This window comes from Penicillium verrucosum (genome assembly GCF_028828655.1).
Source record: "Penicillium verrucosum strain IBT 35672 chromosome Unknown utg000004l_segment0_segment0, whole genome shotgun sequence".
Taxonomy (NCBI): Eukaryota; Fungi; Ascomycota; class Eurotiomycetes; order Eurotiales; family Aspergillaceae; genus Penicillium; species Penicillium verrucosum.
This window is the reverse complement of record NW_026643213.1, coordinates 48,934-69,466: the sequence shown is the minus strand read 5'-3', so window position 1 is coordinate 69,466 and position 20,533 is coordinate 48,934. Positions and strand designations below refer to the sequence as shown.

The following is a 20,533-nucleotide window of genomic DNA, read 5'->3' as shown; positions in this document are numbered from 1 at the left end:
AAGCTTTGAGTATGTAGTAATTACTAGTAGATGTTTACCAGCTATTACCATAACTTCCAGGTACGTGGCCTAGCCAGTAGACGCCTATCAGAAGTCCAAATAGCAACAGACAGTCACTTAAATGGATGATAACCGTCTTCTAGGTGGGATGCTCTGGGGCTTTATGTTTGGCCTTGGAAGTAAACCCCAAGTTTCACGATCGTGAACGAAGTCAACAAAATAAAGAAATCCATGCGGTATATGCTTGTAATAAAGTACACGGCCCACGCAACGGGCACCGGCACAAAAGAAAAGAGTCGGGCAAGATCCCCTCAACACATGAGTATCCCCAACCTCTCAGTGTAATTCTCCATGTCGCGTCATGTCACAGTCGCTGCTCGGTACGGAGTTGATAACAAAACAGGAATTGAATTATGGCATTCAATGCTAAACGTCTACCACTCGGAGATGGTATCTCCCTTGCGCTTTCCACGGAACTCGAACTTGCCCTACATATTGTTAGCGCGTAATTCTCCGCGGGATTGGGACCACAATCGCAATCCAGCCACAGTGTGTCATTCCATACCTCGTACTTGTAGGCAAAGTAGCCCAGGACACCGGGAATCAGACCCATGTAGACGAACGAGAGCATGGCATGGCGCGGGGTCCAGCGCCAGTACTTGTAACGGTTGGCATTGAGCTCTGTGGGTCCGTTAGTCAATCTGCAATCGAGAGTATATGTCGTGTCGCAGGGTGCTGAATTCGAGAGAGTTGCTCTAAATAGCTTGTATGTACGCTTGGGCTAGCGTAATGCACGAGGTTCATCCGGAATCCTGGATCTTGGGAGATGGGGTTGGGGAGCATGTACCATAGTATTTCTGGAGGGCCGGGTCAAGGATCAGAGCTGGGACAATGGGTTAGCAATCCATGGCATTACACTCATGGAACTCTCAAAACTCACACTTGCTAGGACCAGCCATTGTTGCGGAAAGCGTTGAAGCGTGGACACAGAATAGACAACGCTTGCAAGCGTCGCCGGGATTGAAGTTGAAGGTCACATGATGATGAATCAGCTGAATGACGTAATCAGAATTGTGCCCTTGGGTTCTCCCGAGGTCACTCTTTAACGATAGTTACTATGATGAGCTACAGTTGTACCTTTCAAAGATAAAAATTTGCATATATTATTGTATTGCTATCTTCATTCACTCTTTTCGTACTTGTTGAATATTCTCATTGTCGATATCTGTGGTTACAAAAGTGTGCAAGCATATCCGAGATCATCCGCCAACCAAATGTCCTCCATACCTCAGCACTGACACAACAAGTGTATAAATGAGACCTCAAGATGAATAATTTACAAAAGTCCATTGCGCCATTTCCCATTTCCCATGACATCTGTATTACATAGAAGCTGAGAACTTTCCCTCAATCTCCTCAATCTTCTTCACAGCACGCTGGTACCCCTCATTTCTCTCGAGGCGTTTAGCATAGTCGACAAGAAGAGGGTATTTACCCTTGTTCTTCTCCTCCTTCAGCGATCGCATGGTAACAGCAATGACTGGGAAACTCAGCAGAATATCGGCAGCCGTCAGCTCCTTGCCGCAAATGAACTCGCCACCCTCGGGAGATGTACGGAGCTGCTCCTCAAGGAAGGAGAGGTTACCCTCAACGTTTCGGGTCAAGAACTGATTCTCAACCTGTGAGGCAACAATATTGGTAATGGGCCGAACAAAGAATGGAGGGGCGTTCCGAATGGCTGTGGGGGATGTCAACGGTTGTGCTCCTCAAGGTTGGGTTATGTTATCCACGCCATGCGAGAATTTACGGGTGGACGCTCTAAACGGAAAGTGACTTACAGTCGTTGACGAGTGTCATCACCAAGAAAGGCATCAGACTACCCTCCACGTAATGCATGAAGTAGCGATAGCGCATCCATTCCTCGGTCTCTCCGCCCACTTTGCCCTCGTTGCCGGGCGTGTACCGTTGTGGTACTAGCGTCGGTCGCGCGCTACTAAAGTGGTCACAGAGATATTCCACAATTGCACCAGACTCCGCTAATACTAGTGGTTTGTCGGTGCCGGGTGCCTGGATGGTGATCACCGGAGACTTGCCCAGCGGGTGGATCTCCTTCAACTCAGCAGGGGCGAGCTTGTCAGCGCGACGCTTGAAGATCTTGAGCTCATATTCCAACTGCAGTTCTTCCAAAAGCCAAAGGATTCGGTGACTTCTAGATTGCTCAAGCCTGGAATGTGAGTTAATATGATTCTGAAGAGACTGTGAGGGGAGCGTACCAATAGAGAGTAATCTTGCAACCTTGATTGTTAGCCATGTTGTATGATGTTTATAATCTTATAGATATGAAAATGGGAAAACTTCTAAGTCAATCAAAGAGGAGAGGAGGGAAACAAGACTTATTTAAGTACCAGCACGTGGATGATGTCAAGATGGCCCGAGGCTTCCCAAGTTGATCTCCCCAGAAGGGATAAAGCCCCGAGGTCTGCAGATCTTCAGTTCCTGAATAAGTCTCTAGCCCTAACTATTACCCTATTACCAAGGCAAATCAGATCATTCTACAATGATTATATCGTGTGAAACCATATTAATTGGTGTAGCGACTACTATGTTGTATGTATGTCCGTGATGATCTTCCCCGCACTACCGAGGTTTCACCGGTTATACATACAACATATACTATAAGCTAACTATTCACATCGTCAGATAAATAAATGATGTGAGAAGGACGTGAATCACCCGAGGCTTCACATCTCTCATAGTCGCGTACATTCCATCGGATGACAGGAAGGCGTAAACTCCATTTGGAGAAGCGCAAGGCTAGTTTGCAATCCGAGCTACATGAGAAGAGTCCTCAGAATTATCCGTGGTCAAAAATATATATCAAGCTTAAATTGTAGGCCTTGAAGGAGTCTAAACTATGGAGATATAATTATTCAAACTTATAAAGCTTTTACAAGGCCTCTCTTCCAGAGTTGTATCAAGAGTATAGTTAGTTAAAAGTATGAAGTTTTATCTTCATTTCGATGGGCTCATGACCTTCAATAATCACCTGTCTCTCACATTCTCCAATCCCCAAATTCAAATTGTTCGCACCAGAAGGTCCAGCTGGTACACGCGGCGCATCGCGAACTGCGACTGGCCACCAAACAACGATCCTCAGCGGGCGGTTAGGGCACGTGCATAGATCAGCGTATAGATCAGACCCCCCGGGTGTATGCACTTGGATATGTAAAGGGGTTATTCACCGTTCATGACTTTCAACTGTTGGCTTCAAAAACATCTTTGTATTCCCTGAATATTAGAAAATTGTATTCATGTCTCACAATGGCCGAATATACGCCGCTCCTCTCTTCGGAGGGCACGAAGGGCGAGGGTTTCCATCTCGACTTCCCTAGTACCCTGCGTGGCAAGAAGATCCTCCTCGCTACAGAATCATGGGGCCCGGTGAACGGAGTTAGTCGGACGACACGCAGTCTGGTCGAGTATCTGCGCGATAACGGCGTGAACCTCATTCTCGTCGCGCCTACCTTCAAAGGTCAATCTTCCGAGCAGAAGACTTGGGAGCACCGTCTTCCAGGATGTGTGTTGCCCTATAATCCAGACCTCACAGTCGTCTATCCGTTCCATCTGGATAACCTCTTCAATCACTCTTTCCAGCCAGACATCATCTACCTCGCCAGCCCGGCCTCACTTGGTTTCCAAATGCTGCTGCAAATCCGCCAACTGCGCTGTCCTCCGCCGGTCCTCCTCAACTTTCAGACTGACCTGTCCGCCTATGCAGAAATCATGTTGCCTGCACCGTTGGATAGATTCGGCGTATGGCTCCTCGCAACGGTTCAGGGGTTTCTCTTCCGCACCCGCGCCATACACACAATATTCTATCCGTGCTCGGCGATTCGCACTTATTTGGAGCATGCATGTGTGCCGGTTGATCGACTTGTGCAGCTGGGTCGCGGCGTTGACACGATTCTCTTCTCACCGACACAGCGCGACGAGTCATACCGCCGTCACATTGCACCCCATGGAGAAATCATCTTGATATGTGTTTGCCGCATCGCCCCGGAGAAAGGATTCGAGTTTCTCGCACAGGTCGCGCAACGGCTAGCCGCAGACAAGCTGCCCTTCAAGCTGCTGATTGTCGGTGGAAATGGCAATCGAACTGTTGAGGATAAAGTCCAGCGCCTGTTTGACGGGGTTCGAAACCACGTCGTTTTCACTGGAGTTCTCACCGGGTCTGCATTGTCTCGTGCGTATGCCTCAGCTGATATATTCCTTCATTGCTCTATCACGGAAACTTTTGGGTTGGTGGTTCTTGAGGCTATGGCCAGTAGTGTCCCCGTCATCGCGCGAGATCAGGGCGGGCCCTCTGATATTATCCGTCATGGACAAACTAGTTATCTGGTTCCGCCACGGGATTTAGAATGTTTTGTTCGTTTGGTCAAGGAGGTTTCTCTCGACCCAATACGCCGAGCCAAACTGGCGGCAGCAGCCCGTCAATACGCGGATGATACCACCTGGGAGAAGATCAACTGTCGGGCAGCGTGGCAAATGGCCGAGGCATTGCCATGTACTGACCAGGAATCTCAGGGTGCTCGGCAAGTTATCCGACCTGGGACGATTGGACGGGTCTTCGAGCAGCTCCGTCTAATGCTTGCTGTGGGGATTGTTTGTTTTATGTGGTTGATCTCTGTGGTCCCACTGATCGTTCATGGAAACTGTTTCCTTCCGCGAGCCAGGCGAGCTGTTCAGGGTCAATTCCAAGGGACTCGTCCATTGCGCAGTTGAAATGTATATTGGTGCACGGCTATACTCGAGCGCGCATACCTACATACTTAATATTGATGATGAATGATATATAGGTTGCAAGTGTTCGATTTCGTAGATTGCTCGATTATCAATGCGTCCATAGATGGGTGCTTCATATCCAGATATACTTCATGGCCTTCCTTTAGAGCCTGACCGGCTCCGTGTCAACGGGAACTAACACATGTCCCTCCGTAACCAAGGAGTTCTTGCACGAGCGGGCCGAGACCAAATCAGACAGATTGCCGAGTGTGACCTCGGCGATCTCTGTGAGGGCCTCGCGCGTGAAGAACCCCTGGTGACCACAAATCAAGACATTGTGGAAGGTCATCAGGCGCATCAGCACGTCGTCGTCGATGATCTCCCCGGAGTGATCGTTGTAGAAAAGCTCGCCTTCTGCTTCGTAGACATCCAATGCCAACCCGCCCAGCTGCTTCGTCTTGAGTGCCTGAATGACCGCCGTGGTATCGATGAGTCCACCGCGCGAGGTATTGACCAGTAGAGACCCTGGTCTAATGCGCGCCAATGTCTCTTCATTGATGAGATGCTTCGTGTTCTCCGTGAGGGGACAATGCAGACTAACGATGTGGCTCTCCTTCAGCAGGGTGTCGAGATCAACTAGCGTCCCGTACTGGCGGAACTCTTCGCCGGCAAAGGGGTCGTGCGCGAGTAGTCGGCACCCGAAGCCGTGGAAGATGCGCGCGGCTGCAAGCCCGATGCGCCCCACGCCGACGATCCCAACGGTCTTACCATGCAGAGTATTTCCGAGGAGACCTTCGATGTTGAAGTTGCCCTCGCGCACCCGATTGTATGCGCGGTGAGTCTTACGATTCAAGGTTTGGATCAGGGCCACTGCGAACTCCGCCACGGCTTCGGGGGAGTATGCCGGGACATTCGCCACAAAGAGGCCTAGCTCTTCGGCAGTTGCGAGATGGACATGGTTAAACCCGGCGCAGCGGAGCAGGATGGCACGGATCCCGTAGGCGTGGAGAGCTCTCAGTACGCGTTCGTCTAGGGTGTCGTTGACAAAGACGCACACCGCATCGCAACCTTGGGCTAGTGGCACGGTCTCCTCAGACAGCGCGAAGGCATGGTATTCAATGGTGCACAGCTGGGGAAAGTGCTGCTCGCGTACCTGGTCTAGATAGGTACGGTCGTAGGATTTGGCGCTAAATACCGCCAATTTCATGATTGCGCAATCGTATGTGTTATGATCTGGGGGTAGTTTGGATATTGAACTATAATTGCAAAGTCATGACGACATGGGTGTTTTCGTATGACGCCTGCAAGCGGCCATTTTGGTTAGTAGACTTGGGTAGCTTCCCCAGATTTCCTATGCAACCTCCCGCATTCCAGTGCCGACTCTATGTACGGAGTATGTAGATAGCCTATATTGGTCTTTTTCACGGGATTGGACCTATACAACATTGGAATAGTTATGGCTACCTCCTACTTAATTAGGGAGTGTATGCATCAACCAGGAGTAGGAGTAGACAAAATTAGAATGCAGTTCTAATGGTAACTTCAACTTCTCTTCCTATTTTCTATTGTCTATTCTTATTTTCTTATTTTCTTCAGATTGAATCTTGAAGATCTACGGAGTAAAATACCTACCTGAGTAGGTATAATAAGACCATTGACCTCGGTAAGTCAAATCCAAAAATGCCCACAACTTCCCGAGGTCTTCTGGATGATTACTTTTTTCGGCCATGCAGACCAGATAATCTTATTCTTTTTATTATTTTATTTTCATTCCCTATGATTTGATTGGATACAACCAGGCTCAGACTTCCGCGGGGCTCCGGTCACCGATGGAGGGTAACCTTGGAAAGCCAATAGGATGAGGGAGATCAAAATAGACCAATCATCGCTTGATGATAAGAAGAGACGCCACGAGCTATCTAATTGGTCATTAACTACACGCTAGTGAACCTAAGGATTGCCGAGGAAGAAGCGACATTTTTCCTTTTTTTTCCTTTTCTTTTCCTCCCAAGTGTGTCTGAGATAAATGAACTGCATATTGCTGGGCATGTTGAGTTATTAGGTTTATTATTTACATCTATTATTCTATATGTTGTAGTGCCCGTACAGAGTATATAAATAAGAATTGTAGAGTCTTAAATACAATATAAATATGGTTACAATGTAGATCGGAATACCTTTCCAAAGGTTTGACCCATTGCGGATTTAAGTGGAGGGGGACCGCAAAAGGACCGCAAAAGGAAACCTGTCACTGGGGCATGGAAACTGATGGGAATGGGTAATCACAAAATAGCGGTCAAAAGAAAGTCGAAATATTTCAGATCTCTTAGTCCAGATTATGATTTCATATCGGGGAAGTTGATTTGAATGTACGAAAAAAAGAACCCCCTCCTTAGAAAACCAAAAAAAAGTACGTTGTACAAGAACGATGTACTCGATGTACGGAAAAGACACACCGGTTACTTGAGACTACTTGGCACTACATGGTCCCTGCGCATATGTAGTACCCGCCTCCAAGTACCCAAAAGTAGAAGGCAGACAAGTTTGTACTCTATTACTCCATATTACATACTCCATACAAAATATACAATACCCCAAGAAGGTAACACTCATAGAGTAGTACTAATTAACTAATTAACTAATTATGTATGTTGTAGTGTATGTACTATCTCATCTCCTTCACCTCCTCTTCTTTTTATATTAAATGTCTCCCATCTTCCTACATAGGCTTCTTTTTCCTCTTCTCAACACTGTTCACCCGTTCTCATCTCCAAACATATCCACTTCAAATCCACTTTTTGCGTACAAAAGTACAAATCTTAGCTCCAACGTTCCTGTCTCCACTGGCTGTTGACCACTGACAGTCAACCTTTTTATTCTTGCCTCTTTCCCCGGCTGAACGGCTGTGTGTGTGTGGTACGGGAGAGGACTTCGATTATACCCTCCTCCTTTTTGCCCCTCGGTCTCTGGATACTCTCTTTTTTTGCCGCTGAGCTTGAGATCACTTTAAACTCTCGACCTTTCCGCCACCTTTTATTATTTTAATTTTCCAATCCCCCGTCATAACATCTCCCTACTCTCCCTACTCTCCCTTCTTCTCATCTTCTATCTCTAACCATTCTTATCCATCATGGCCACTCATGTTATGACCAACACGACTACCAACCAGATTTCGGTTTATGGTCAGCCTTCTCCAACCAACTCCGCCACCAACACTCCCTCCAATAATTCCCCCACCTCCCCTCGCATGACGACCGCTTCACTGCACCAACTGCCTCTGCAGTCGCGCCAGCTACGTCCTCTCAAGGGTCCCCTCTATGTCCCTGCAGCTCTTCGACCCACTGCGCGACCCCAGAAATCGTCCCCTATTACCCCACCACGCAGCGTGCATGGCTCTCTTGACAGTTTGAACGAGGATTCATCCGAACCTATCAGCCGCCGCTCCACCATGGAGAGCCAGTCCAGCGGAATTAGCCAGAGCGCCCAGCATGAGTGGTTGAAGAATGAACACCTAGGTGTGGTAACCGGCCTTCCGACCCGCACACACTGGAAAGTGAGTTATCTCGAGACACCCCCCCACCCAAAAAATTATTTCCCTCTTTTCCTTCCTTCGGCCCTTTATAGGGATTGGGTTCGGTTTGGATTGCGCAGTTATTAAAGCAAATGTCGTGTGAGCTCGTCATTTCTCCGAAATGGCGTGCTGCAAGTCCACCGCTTCAGCCCTGTCGCATCCCAGCCATATATCCACTGATCACATTGGTCACTTTGAAGGACAACGATTGCTAACTTTATAATCCAGGCTGACTCTGCCTCTTCCAACTGTGATTCACCAACCTGTCGCTCCTCATTCGGTATCTTTCTACGTCGCCACCACTGTCGTCACTGCGGTCATGTCTTCTGCGCCTCTCACACACCTCACCTCGTTCCCCTCGATCAGGATGCTCGCTTCCACCCCGATGGTGTCCCATCCCGTGCCTGCGATCTGTGCTGGAGTGCCCACCAACGCTGGGAAGAGAACCGCTCCGACCGTCTGAGCAAGATCCAGAACACCATCGATGCTCAGCAGATTGGCATGTCTATTCCCGAGGACATGAATGCACAGGATCCCGAGTCCACTGTGGGCCAGACCGGCGAGGTCGCTGCCTCCGTTCCTCGTGACTGGAACTGGAGCACTTTCTAAACGCATTGCCCTGTTTCCTTTGGTTACTGTGGCCAGCAGGACTGCTGCAGCTCGGCGTTTCACTTGATCTATCTTAATATTCTCACTTTAGTCATGCTCACGCGTGACCTGTTTTTCTCTCTATTGGCGACCATGGCTTTGGCGTTTGTGACAGGCCCCGGGCCCTGGGCCTTGTTTCTTTGTTTTCCGCAGTCATGTTATGGCTTTGCATGTTTAGAGGGTTTTTATCGGTCCTTAGCGACCTGGTTCCTTTGCGTTTTTGCGTTTTTTTGCTTTTTGTTTCTTCTTTACTTTTCGTGGATATCAGGATACTCACCAGTCCTTACTTGGCCCGGTTGATTTCTGTTTCTGTTTCTGCCTTCTTTTTTTTTTTGTTCTTTGCGTTGATCAGGATACCCCGTCGGTTTTTATTGCGCGACGATCTCGTTTGATGTTTCTTCTTTACTGGTCGTCTTTATTGGTCCCTGATCCATGAGGGAATGTGGCAGATCTGCAATTCTCTCAAGTTGATATCTAGTTCGATTTGTTGAATCCATTGATATTGAACCTTGAGCTTTTTCTCTACTCGTAGACTATGATTGCCCCCTATTCTATTTTCTCTCTCTCTGTAGATCCTTATTTATCCAGAACCACCCGTCGGAACATACCCACATGCTCAATCCCTTCTTCGTCCCACCGACCCATCGATTGATCGGTCTCAAATCCAAGCCCAGCATATATCCTCTCCACATCCACCTGAGCATGCACGAGGACTAACCCCCGCCATGAAATCGGAGTAACAGGTGACTCCCCCCTCGCAGCGATCTGCGCCGCCGCCTCGTCTATCTCCGCCGCATGCACAGCCGCCCACCCCAAGGCGGTCTCCACTAGTCGTCGCCCAAGTCCGAGACCGCGGAACGACGGCATGATCGCCACCCGAGTCAGCTTGATACAGGGTTCATGTGTCCAGTCGTACTCGGGCGTTCTGTGTGCGACTGCCGATGGCGGTTCGGTGACATGGGCGTGTGGCACCTGTGGTGGGGGTACCAGGCGGATCACCCCCACGGGCGTGGAGCTCGCGGTGGAGTTATCGTAAAGTACCCAGTGCCAGCTGCGGGCATCGTCGCTGTCTATCTCGGAGTCTGCGGTGCAGTGCTGCTCGTCGATGAAGACGGACTTTCGGATTATCATTGCATCGTTGAAGATAGTGGGGTTGGTTTTGGTACTGGTGTCTAATGGAAGTACTAGCTTTGCGCTGGGTCCTGGAGGCGGCTGTATTGAAGTGCTGAACGTTGGTTTTGATGCCATACTGGTCGGGAATGTGATTTTGAGCACTAAAGGTCTTCGATGGAAATGATGGTGAGGATTTGAGGAGTGGAAGGAGTGGAAGGTCATAGCAGAAAGCGGATCTATCTGTATATTTATATACTATCGTTGAGATCAGCCACAAAACATTGAACGCTACACCTCATTAATTCGGATATAATTACAGACGAAGACTCTATAATCCCATAGTAGCAAAGCCATACATATAAGAGTCAGTATAATAAGCCATAGAACCGCTATATACAACATAGTCACTCTCAATGGCTCAACCCATACAATCCAATGCAAACAGAACAAACAACGTCAAAATATCAATTCGATCGCGAAAATCCTCAAATTCTCCGGTCAACATTCCATACTCCCAATGTCCCTCTACTTTGATGCGGTCGCTATCTTGACCGCACCCTCTTCAGGGGGTTCGTTCAAGTCCCGGGTTTACAGTGCTCGGAACCTGCGCGTATCTCCAGCGCAGATCTATGCCTTGACCACCGAGGCTGCTAAATGGGACACCGTCCTAGCAGATGTCATTGACAAATCAGGCATTCTCGCCCTGGAGCGTAAGGTGAGAGGATCCCCGGAGAGACCACCGGAGATACCTACTGACTGACCAAGTGATTTTCATTTAGCTTTCTCCCCTCCTTGCTCTCCTCCTCGTTCATGATCATCTACTCGCGAAGAAAGGCATTGCCGCGCCGGCTACCCACACACTCCGCCAGACCGTGGAGCGTCACAAGGCCAGGCTAAAGGCTGAGTTCACCAAGGCCCGTGTCCGTCGTGGGTGCGCCTCCGTCGAGCAATTCAAGGCTGTTGTTATGCGCGAGAAACGATTGGCCGATGGAACTAGCCATTTCGTCTACCCGCGCTGGGTGCGGATAAATAACATTCGCACTACCCTGGAAGACCAGCTGAGCACTACGTTCAAGTCTTATCGTCGAGTAGAGACCCTGGCAGAATTGGCCCCAGAAGACGAACTGGAAAGCCGAAAGCCAGAGCCTCGATTGTTTATCGATCCGAACATTCCAGATCTCGTGGCGGTGCCTTTCGGCGCAGACTTCACTGCCTCATCTGCGTACAAAAATGGAGAAATCATTCTCCAGGACAAAGCGTCCTGCTTCCCAGCGTATCTCCTGTTGGGTGACCGTGGGCCTAGCGACCCATGGGAGGGCGACTTGGTTGATGGCTGTGCTGCGCCAGGGAACAAGACTACGCACTTGGCTTCGCTTCTAGCCAAACAACAAAAAGGCAACAAAAATAGCAATCAGAGAATCTTTTCTATGGATGCATCTACCATGCGTTCCAGAACGCTGCAGAAAATGGTTGGTCTAGCCGGGGCTGACTCGGTCACTGTGCTGCAAGGCCAGGATTTCCTCGCCCTTGACCCAGAAGATGAACGGTTTGAGAATGTTACTGGTTTGTTGTTGGATCCTAGTTGTTCTGGTAGCGGAATCATCGGCCGTGACGATGTCCCTCAGTTCACACTTCCCATCGCGGCAGCATACAAGGCGCCCAAGTCACATGGAAAGAAAAGGAAGCGTCCAGACAATGACGATGAAGCAGATGGCGAACAGTCGAAAGCCACCATGGGAACCCCACAGGCAGCACCCACAGATGAAAATGATATCGCTGATGGGGCGATCGAGCCGGAGCGACTGACCAAACTATCAAGCATCCAAGCGCGGATCGTGGAACACGCCCTGCGTTTCTCGAATGCTACCCATGTGACATATAGTACTTGTTCTATTCACCTGATTGAGAATGAGGGCGTCGTGGCTCGCATTCTGAATTCCCCGGTTGCCAAAGAGCGGGGCTGGCGCCTCCTGCGCCGCGATGAGCAGCCTGAGGGCTTGCGTCGATGGTCCAAACGAGGCGTGCGAGAGGAGCGACCACCCGAGGGAGAGACAGGGCCATCGGGCACGGTAGATCTCTGTGACGAGGCACTAGAGGCGTGCATTCGATCCTGGCAAGGTGACGCAGAAGGGCTTGGAGGATTTTTTGTCGCTGGATTTATTCGTGACCCTGTTCATGCTGTCACGGCCGTTCCGGCGAAGGAATGTGAACATAATGAGCAGGATGAGCACGGCGAGAGCGATGAGAATGACGGAGATGGAAAAGATGAAGACGATGAAGAATGGGGAGGATTCTCCGATTAGACAAAATTATATTAATGCAAGTTTGCACGGCCTCCAACAATTCCCGAGGATACATCCAAGTCTTATGGTGTATTATGCAATTTAAGACTTGGATAGACGCACAGGCGACTAAAGGAATTTCCGTGACCGGTTTCGGACCCGCGGACTGGTATAAATGTCCAGTTTGACAGCAACCAAGACAACCTCGTATGCCTCAGTAGGTCCCCTCTGCACTTGCAATCGCCATTGCCCTGTCCGAACAACCCAGGGCCCATCGTCCGTATCATCGACTCGTGGGCGTTTAGCAGGAGGCACACCACCAGCGCCAGCTTCGGCCTGGGCTCTCGATATCGTCAAAAGTTGAGGGTCTTGTTCTCCATCCACCGTAAGATCAGTTTCACGGTCGACACGGACATTGATTGGAACTTGGCCTAATGGTGGATGTGAACCAGGCAGGTTCATTTTTTTGCCTACGGTCTGTAATAGACTGGTAATTCTCTGCTTTGAAAGGCCTAGGAAGTCAGCGCGCATGCTCCCCCGATGGATTAGACTAGTTTCGTCGCCGATCTCAACCACCAGATCGGCGGCGTTCTCGTCTGCAAAGGGGCGCGTGTATGTGACCATTCCACCTAGTGCAGGCGACCCAGAAGCTGTATCAAAGGCAAACTGAATCCCAGACGGCCGCACATCCTCGAGCCGGATGACGATTTCCAACCGATGGGTGAAGGGATTCGTTGTTATCTGATGTGGTATCAACTTTTGTTCCAAGCCGCGCAGGTGGAAATAACGACAGTCGCGTAGGAGCGCAGCCCGATGATTCTCATTTCTAATGTGTAGCGGATACCCGCGCAACATATGCAGGAGCTCATCAAAGACATCCGCAGATCGGTTTGGAACGCTTGGGGGGACGATGGCCGGAGGTCGCAAGAGACTTTGGCGGTCCAGGCCAGGGAACACTGCAGTCGGGCTAGCAAAGAAGGCGGCGAATCCGAGGGTAAAAAAATTGGGGCTATCACCGGGACCTGAGAAGATATCGCGAGGGATCTGGAAGTGTCGGTCGCCGATTTGAATAAAGCATTCGGACTCAAACAGCTGGGACATCAATCGGGGCACTGTTAGGTCAGCAATTACTTCCAGGGTGCCTGGAAAAGGGATGCTCACATGTATAAAATTGTGCATCTGCGAATAGCTTCACGAATTGCGCGCCATCCTGGGGCCGGACATAGTAGCCTGGATGCAATCAGCCTCCTTCACGTTGTGTTTATCCATGGACTCTCATACCCTGTAGATGTCTAGCGATCTCGTGGAACGTCGTGGGATCGCGATCGATATAGAGGGTCCTAACATTGGCAGCATCTTGACTCTGAAGCAACTGATCCTCGAAGAAGCGTGAAAAGTAGGATGGAGCTGTTGGAAAGGGTCAGTTCAGGTTCAAGTTTGAACGGGGGAAGAATATGCGCAATTACCGTCGGAGCCAATTGAAGCACCCGAGAGACGAAAGATCTCAGAACCAACTTGGATAGAGAAGACTTTCTCTGAAGGGAGATTACATTTGCTAGAGCGACTGATAGTGCGCATATCCATTGTGTGATGAGAGGTGTCGAAGTGCCGGAAGCGGAGAAGTTACCATTTTGTCTTCACCAACAACATCAACAACACAACAACACAAATTGCCCACTACCTACCTACAACACAATACACAATACACACAACAACTACCATATCACACCATGAAATCGAAATCGAATTGATTTGAAGTTGCTTATGATCAAGGTTAACTCGAGTCTCATCAGCGCAAAACTGATTTTCTCACATGGCGCTGGAACTCGGCAAATTCCCCCGCAAATGAGCCCGTGAGCGCCCTTAGTTCGGAGAAAGAGGGGGATCTACCTCTCTAGGGGATTTAGGTGGGAGCCGAGTCCTTGAAATTGTTGGGCAATGAAGATTTGCACGGTCTTAACTGGTTGACAGGAGATTCAAAGACTCCACCAGCGCAAGAATCAAGCCATGCTGAACGACTTCCCCACTCAACCGAGGCTTCACCCCCAGATTATGGGTTGTCTTTGGTTTGGGAGTGAAAGGGGCCGCGCATCACAGTCCCATGATAGAGAAGTTTATACTCTCTCCATGATCGTCCATACGAAAGATGAACCACTTTAAACTCTGACTATTGACCTCCTGTCACAGACTCACAGTGGAGCCTTGTCGAGCTAGCATATTATAATCCGTCACCCGTGCCCAAGTGGACTGATTCTCTCTTTACCCCACCATCTCGTTTCTTACTCTCATATCTCTTAATTTGCTCTGGTTCTGGCAAACATGTCAATCCACGCGGTGTCCATGTCCACATATACCCCGAGGGATGTCCCTCTTCCGCCAGCGCCTTCAGCCAATTACTTCTCGGAGTTACAGTGGAAGACCTTATATGCGTTGGCCGATGCAATCGTGCCCTCCATCCACACTGCGGCAACTGCCAAATCTTCAAATGACCGGGTTGTTTCAGATGCAGAGTGGAATTCTGCCGTGTCGAGCTTGTCAAAGATCATTTCTGGACCCGATGCCGTAAACATTGCCACCCAGTATCTGCAAGAAAATGTTTCTTCGAACCCGCAATTCCGGGCCATAGTGGAGCGACTCATGGGTGACTATGTGCATGATGAGGGAAGGAATGGGTTTGGGCTCATAATGACAGCGCTCAACACACGTACGGGCTCGTTGATTATGACGGGCTCGACCACCCCGATCCAGGACCAACCGGTGGAATTCCGGGAAAAGGTTTTACATGGATGGGATACCTCTCGATTGCCCCCTCTCCGCGCCATCTACCGAGGACTCACAGCCATAGTTAAGAAATGTTGGGTTATCAGCAGTCCAACCATAGGCCCAGTTCTGGGGTTCCCACGTGTTCCTGTTCATGGCAGACCTGCCGACGGTTTCCAGTATGAGTTTTTGCAGTTCCCTCCTGGGGACCAGCCGGAAACGATTGAAACCGACGTCGTCATCGTGGGGAGTGGCTGCGGCGGCAGCGTGACTGCAAAGAACCTAGCCGAAGCGGGCCATCGAGTGCTGGTTGTGGAAAAGTCCTATTCCTATGCATCCAACACGTTCCCCATGGGCCCGAATGAGGGGTTCCTCAGCCTGTTTGAGAGTGCGGGTGCTGTCTCTAGCGATGATGGCTCGATGGCAATCCTAGCGGGCTCAACGTGGGGCGGTGGTGGTACCATTAACTGGTCTGCATCTCTACAGACCCAGGGATATGTCCGACAGCAATGGGCGGATACTGGTTTACCTTTCTTCACCTCCCTTGACTTCCAGAAAAGTTTGGACCGCGTCTGTGATCGCATGGGTGTTAACGAAGAGCACGTTGAGCATAATCGCCAGAATAGGGTGATTCTTGAAGGAGCAAGGAAACTCGGCTATGCTGCCAAAACTGTGCCCCAAAATACAGGCCACGGCGAGCACTACTGTGGGTATTGCACTTTTGGATGCGCCTCGGGTGGAAAGAAAGGTCCAACGGAGTCCTTCCTTGTGGACGCTGCTCAGGCTGGCGCGAGATTCATGGAAGGATTCTGTGTCGAAAAAGTGCTATTCACCCAGATCAACGGTAGAAAGGTAGCTTCTGGCGTGCAAGGAACATGGAAATCGCGGGATTCATACTTGGGCCTCGGTGGTATTACGGCTGTGGAGCGTAAGGTGATTATCAAGGCCAAGAAAGTAATTGTATCAGCTGGCACATTGCAGAGTCCTCTTCTGCTGCTGCGTAGTGGTTTAAAGAACCCCCAGATTGGCCGAAACCTTTACCTTCACCCAGGTAAGCACTTTCCACTCTTCCCACCCCCCATAGCGCATGTTGTAGGCACTTACTCTTTTTATATAGTTATGGGAGCTAGTGCTGTCTTTGACGAGGAGACCCGCCCCTGGGAGGGTTCTGCACTGACAACGGTTGTTAACGAGTTTGAGGACCTTGATGGAGATGGACATGGTGTGAAGATTGAGTCTGTCTCAATGATGCCTCCCCTGTTCCTTCCCATGTTCCCCTGGCGAGACTCATTGGAGTACAAGCTATGGGCGACCAAGATGCGTCACAGTACGAGCTTCATCACCTTAACCAAAGACCGCGATTCTGGCCGTGTGTACCCGGATCCCGTTGATGGACGCTGCCGGGTTTCTTACGCGGTCTCTGCCTTTGACCGAAAACACATCGTGGAGGCCCTCATTGCCAGCGCCAAGATTGCGTATATCACAGGTGCAAGAGAGTTCCATACCGTTTACCGCGATATTCCCCCGTTCATCCGACCGGAGGCTTCAGACCCCGAGGGCCCTGAAGGTATCAACGACGCGGCCCTGCAGAGTTGGATTGCCGAGCTCCGTCGGAAGTCCCCTTTGAACCCGGAGCGTTGTTTATTTGCCAGTGCACACCAGATGGGCACCTGTCGCATGAGCAAGTCACCTAAATTAGGTGTGGTGGACCCGGATTGTCAAGTCTGGGGCACTGACGGGTTGTATGTTGTGGATGCATCCGTCTTCCCTAGCGCTAGTGGTGTGAACCCAATGGTCACCAACATGGCAATCGCTGATTGGGCCAGCCGAAACCTCGCGCGTGCGATGGGGACGGGACGAGGTGAGGGCAGGATGGCTCGTCTTTAATGGGAATGTCTTTGATAGGAATGGCCCGTAGGAGATCTCTTCAAGTTTTGCCAATATGTACTGTTTTAGTTGGACCACTTGAAAGCTACTTTCAAGGTTGTTTATATGTTATGATGTCCCTAGCACTATGCTGCGGTCTTTTCGGTTTCTATGATTCGGGTGCTCCGCGAAGCGGAATAAGACGTTTTATTTCGTTGCTAATTTATCTTCTTTTTTTTTTTTTTAAAAAAAAAGAAACACGTTCAGCTTCAAGCCTGAGGACCCTGACGCTTCTCAATGAAGTTCTTCTCACCAAAGGCCTGCTTGACGCCCTCGGCCTGGAGGATCCGCTCGTACCAGGTGACCACAGAGGGGAACTTCTGGCGCATTTCAGCGTCGATGGCCATGGAGAAACCCCAGACCAGGGCAGAGGCAACAGTGATATCAGCCAAGCTGAGCTTTTCATTGCTTACGAACCAGGTACGGTCCTTGAGGTGAGTCTCTAGGCATCCTAGCGAGCGTTCCAGACGCGCGAGATTGGCCACCTCGACTTTCTCATCGTAGGTTTGGTAACCGAGACGCCACAGCGCCAACAGGGTGACAGGGTCAAGAATCTCCCCCTGGGCATAGCAGATCCACTGCCGGATAGTGGCGCGCTCGGCGGGGGTAGCTCCAATGAGCTGCTCGGCAGCCGGACCGCTCTCGGCAATGTATTGGGTGATGGCATCCGACTCGAAGAGGGTTGTTCCATTGGCAGCCTCAAAAGCGGGCACCTTACCCAAAGGGAACTTGGATAGGAAGTCCGGGGTGCGATTGGTCTTCCCCAGGGCAAATTCCGGAACCGCTATCTCCAGGCCATTCAGGTTGCCCGCAGCCTGGGCCTAGTAGAGGGGGAATTAGATTAGCTTAGGGTTTAGAGGTATTGACCATGGTTTATTTACCTTCATGACCCGAGGACTGGGCTGATAGGAGTAGATAGTGCCGAATGGTGCCATTGTGGATATGAATGAGGTGTGAGTATGTTGTATAAATACAATCTACATAGTAAATAGTCAAATTGAGGGGTTGTCTTTTATATGAAAGCCAAGGAATGGGGCAGAATCAAGTGGAACTCCCGAGGTCGGATTACCCGGATTTCTAAGCAGCTGAGGACGTTGACTAAGATATAAATTTAGTCCTACCTCAGGGGATATAGAGATATGAAATGTATATCCTATTTATTCCTATTCTATTTCCTATTCTATTTCCTATTCTTTTTTCATTCTCAATTCGAGCCAAATACAAAGTGTCATACAAAGTCTCATAGATCGACTCATATTAAGAATCTTAACTCACACCAAACGCCAACCCATAACAGTGGAGTCTAGTTATTTTCCAAAAGGAAAATAAAAAGAATAGTCCAATATTACACCGGATCAAAATAAAAACGCAATCAATCCCAACACATTGCAGACCTACTAGGTCACGCCTAGCACGCCTAGCACGCCTCACCGAGACGCATATAGTTCCAGCAAACTGCAACTCGGGTTAGTTTTTCAATTCACACAATTCTCGGATGATAAAAACGCACTGGTATGTCCCATGTCTTTACCAAACAAGGTCTTCATCAGGTCTTCCCCCTCACGTGTGCCCTCGCCCGGCGTATAACTGACGGCTGTTTTGCCGAGAGCTAGACCCATCACAGCCGGGAATGGCTGCAAGGTCTGATAGTCTGGCTTTCCACCAGTGCACTCTGCCATCATGTGCTGATGGATATTAAGCGCCGCATAATGGCCCATATGCATTGCACCGCCACAGCGCTTGATACCTTCCCACGCAGTGAGGTCTCCTACTGCCCAATGATGCTCTGGGTTAGGAATGGCGCCGGAGAATTGGAGTCTGCACAGATATTAGAAACGTTCTGTCAATAAACTGGTCCAGGAATCAGCCTTACGAGCGGTGCACTTTGATGTACCCCTCCTCATTTAATGCCTCTTTTGGCAGATATGTCGATGTTGGAACGGTTTCAGAGACGGCCTTTAGAACATGACCAGTTTTGAGTTGTCGGCCATCACTCAGCGTGAGGTTCCAGACCCGTGTCCCATTCTTCGTGTCCACCGGGGTGGTTTCGATAACGCGTTGTCCCAGGATGACCTCGACTCCTGTGTCGCGCAATATAGAATCCACACGCTCGGCAAAGTCATCCGGCAACGGCTCCGAAGATAACAAGCGCTTTCGAGAGTGAACCAGGGTGACCTTCTGTTCTGGGTAAAGGATCTTCAACTCGGCAGCCATCTCCACGCCTACAGCGCCTATCCACGAAAAGGAGACATTAGCCGGGAGTGAAAGTCACCGAGAGTGACAGATGACACATACCTCCACCGATAATAACGATGCCATCCTGGGCTTGCTTCACATCCGTCATATGTTCCCTAGCTTCCTTGAGGAACTCCTCTCGCCTCAAGGATTGGGGGACGGTGGGGAATGACCGACGCAGCCCTGAACCTGCAATCAAATAGTCATAAGGCTCCGTGCGGCTGTTCTTGGTCTCTGTGTCGACAATATGGGCCTCTTTGGCGTTGAAATCAACCGAGCTGACACTTCCTTGGATAAAACTGAGATCTGGAGACTTGAGCCCGGGAATATCTTGGAAACGAGTCCATGCTTCGGACGCGAACTTTTCAGAGGCCAGGGCCTTGGGAGATCCGATCAGATGATCTATATATGTGAGCGGAGGTGTTGTGGTGGAAGAATGGTTGATCTTCTAGAGAGCTTACAATAGCCATCTCGCTTATCAACTACAGTTATCTGTATCGGAATGCGATGTGTAGGAACTTCAGCATCGGCATTGTAGTTGAAACGGGTGAGGCGACCCTGTGACAAATCAATGAGGGCCAATGCAGCAGATAGACCGCCATAAGAGCCACCGATCACAAGTACTCGGAAGCTGCGAGATATAGTTCGGACAAAGTCGTTGGAGGGCATGATGAGTTGAGAAGGAGAGGTGTGACACGAGCAATAACCGAAGAAAGAGACCAAAAGGAAAGCGAAGAGGAGAATGAGGGGAAAAAGAAAAGGAGAAAAAAAAAAGCCAAGGAACTGAGCTACAACATATGTAGCCGAACAAAAATAAAGAAAACATATCGTCGCATCATCGGATTATGCGGGTCCGGATCTTATCAGATTGAAACCGACATCGGATATAACGCACCCATGGTTGATTCCTTGGCTTCTCCTTCCATGGTCCTTGGCTCGGATTATCAGATCCGTTGGGTGCCTAAAGTGAAACATCCCTCGGTTGTAATTGACTTGACATCGACTCCGGTGAGGGTCTTCCGGGACAATACAAAGCCCAGGCTGTCGAGTCGTGCCCCAAAGGCAGAACCGACATGGTGTCTGATACGTGGAGTACACACGGCAAAAGTCTTTTGGCATTTGTGCCTCCACAAGTCTCCCTTTGTGCTATGTAGAAGAGAGCCCTGGAGAAATGACAGGATTGCATGGAACTTTTTCAAGTTGTGTGGACCGGGAA

General features: G+C 49.8%; 11 protein-coding genes across 11 annotated transcripts; 4 read left to right on the top strand and 7 right to left on the bottom strand.

The window, feature by feature from the left end:
* Window positions 1-434: 434 nt before the first annotated feature.
* N7516_009505 (uncharacterized protein) lies at window positions 435-959 on the bottom strand (the record flags this gene model as incomplete). Its single annotated transcript, XM_057222224.1, has 4 exons — window positions 435-488; window positions 566-681; window positions 848-883; window positions 941-959. 4 exons carry the CDS (start codon window positions 957-959, stop codon window positions 435-437), a joined length of 225 nt encoding a protein of 74 aa, XP_057069445.1.
* Window positions 960-1,382: 423 nt separating this feature from the next.
* On the bottom strand, window positions 1,383-2,311 carry N7516_009504 (glutathione S-transferase; the record flags this gene model as incomplete). Its single annotated transcript, XM_057222223.1, has 3 exons — window positions 1,383-1,738; window positions 1,839-2,224; window positions 2,274-2,311. The coding sequence occupies 3 exons, from the start codon at window positions 2,309-2,311 to the stop codon at window positions 1,383-1,385; spliced, it is 780 nt and encodes a 259-aa protein (XP_057069444.1).
* A 1,010-nt stretch (window positions 2,312-3,321) lies between these two features.
* N7516_009503 (glycosyltransferase family 4 protein) lies at window positions 3,322-4,782 on the top strand (the record flags this gene model as incomplete). Its single annotated transcript, XM_057222222.1, has 1 exon — window positions 3,322-4,782. The coding sequence occupies one exon, from the start codon at window positions 3,322-3,324 to the stop codon at window positions 4,780-4,782; it is 1,461 nt and encodes a 486-aa protein (XP_057069443.1).
* Window positions 4,783-4,945: 163 nt separating this feature from the next.
* Window positions 4,946-5,989, bottom strand: N7516_009502 (2-hydroxyacid dehydrogenase; the record flags this gene model as incomplete). Its single annotated transcript, XM_057222221.1, has 1 exon — window positions 4,946-5,989. One exon carries the CDS (start codon window positions 5,987-5,989, stop codon window positions 4,946-4,948), a length of 1,044 nt encoding a protein of 347 aa, XP_057069442.1.
* A 1,923-nt stretch (window positions 5,990-7,912) lies between these two features.
* On the top strand, window positions 7,913-8,962 carry N7516_009501 (FYVE zinc finger domain-containing protein; the record flags this gene model as incomplete). Its single annotated transcript, XM_057222220.1, has 2 exons — window positions 7,913-8,335; window positions 8,582-8,962. The coding sequence occupies 2 exons, from the start codon at window positions 7,913-7,915 to the stop codon at window positions 8,960-8,962; spliced, it is 804 nt and encodes a 267-aa protein (XP_057069441.1).
* A 615-nt stretch (window positions 8,963-9,577) lies between these two features.
* On the bottom strand, window positions 9,578-10,249 carry N7516_009500 (GNAT family N-acetyltransferase; the record flags this gene model as incomplete). The annotated part of the gene is made up of 1 exon (XM_057222219.1): window positions 9,578-10,249. The coding sequence occupies one exon, from the start codon at window positions 10,247-10,249 to the stop codon at window positions 9,578-9,580; it is 672 nt and encodes a 223-aa protein (XP_057069440.1).
* Window positions 10,250-10,631: 382 nt separating this feature from the next.
* Window positions 10,632-12,417, top strand: N7516_009499 (rRNA (cytosine-C5-)-methyltransferase RCM1; the record flags this gene model as incomplete). The annotated part of the gene is made up of 2 exons (XM_057222218.1): window positions 10,632-10,829; window positions 10,894-12,417. The coding sequence occupies 2 exons, from the start codon at window positions 10,632-10,634 to the stop codon at window positions 12,415-12,417; spliced, it is 1,722 nt and encodes a 573-aa protein (XP_057069439.1).
* Window positions 12,418-12,525: 108 nt separating this feature from the next.
* N7516_009498 (uncharacterized protein) lies at window positions 12,526-13,980 on the bottom strand (the record flags this gene model as incomplete). The annotated part of the gene is made up of 4 exons (XM_057222217.1): window positions 12,526-13,508; window positions 13,558-13,626; window positions 13,678-13,803; window positions 13,863-13,980. 4 exons carry the CDS (start codon window positions 13,978-13,980, stop codon window positions 12,526-12,528), a joined length of 1,296 nt encoding a protein of 431 aa, XP_057069438.1.
* Window positions 13,981-14,715: 735 nt separating this feature from the next.
* On the top strand, window positions 14,716-17,043 carry N7516_009497 (GMC family oxidoreductase; the record flags this gene model as incomplete). Its single annotated transcript, XM_057222216.1, has 2 exons — window positions 14,716-16,207; window positions 16,274-17,043. The coding sequence occupies 2 exons, from the start codon at window positions 14,716-14,718 to the stop codon at window positions 17,041-17,043; spliced, it is 2,262 nt and encodes a 753-aa protein (XP_057069437.1).
* A 248-nt stretch (window positions 17,044-17,291) lies between these two features.
* Window positions 17,292-18,043, bottom strand: N7516_009496 (glutathione S-transferase family protein; the record flags this gene model as incomplete). The annotated part of the gene is made up of 2 exons (XM_057222215.1): window positions 17,964-18,043; window positions 17,292-17,903 (listed from the first exon to the last, which is right to left on the bottom strand). Exons 1-2 carry the CDS (start codon window positions 18,015-18,017, stop codon window positions 17,292-17,294), a joined length of 666 nt encoding a protein of 221 aa, XP_057069436.1. The 5' UTR covers window positions 18,018-18,043.
* A 456-nt stretch (window positions 18,044-18,499) lies between these two features.
* On the bottom strand, window positions 18,500-19,986 carry N7516_009495 (putative pyridine nucleotide-disulfide oxidoreductase AMID-like; the record flags this gene model as incomplete). Its single annotated transcript, XM_057222214.1, has 5 exons — window positions 18,500-18,537; window positions 18,593-18,900; window positions 18,956-19,313; window positions 19,378-19,719; window positions 19,779-19,986. 5 exons carry the CDS (start codon window positions 19,984-19,986, stop codon window positions 18,500-18,502), a joined length of 1,254 nt encoding a protein of 417 aa, XP_057069435.1.
* Between the last annotated feature and the right edge of the window lie 547 nt (window positions 19,987-20,533).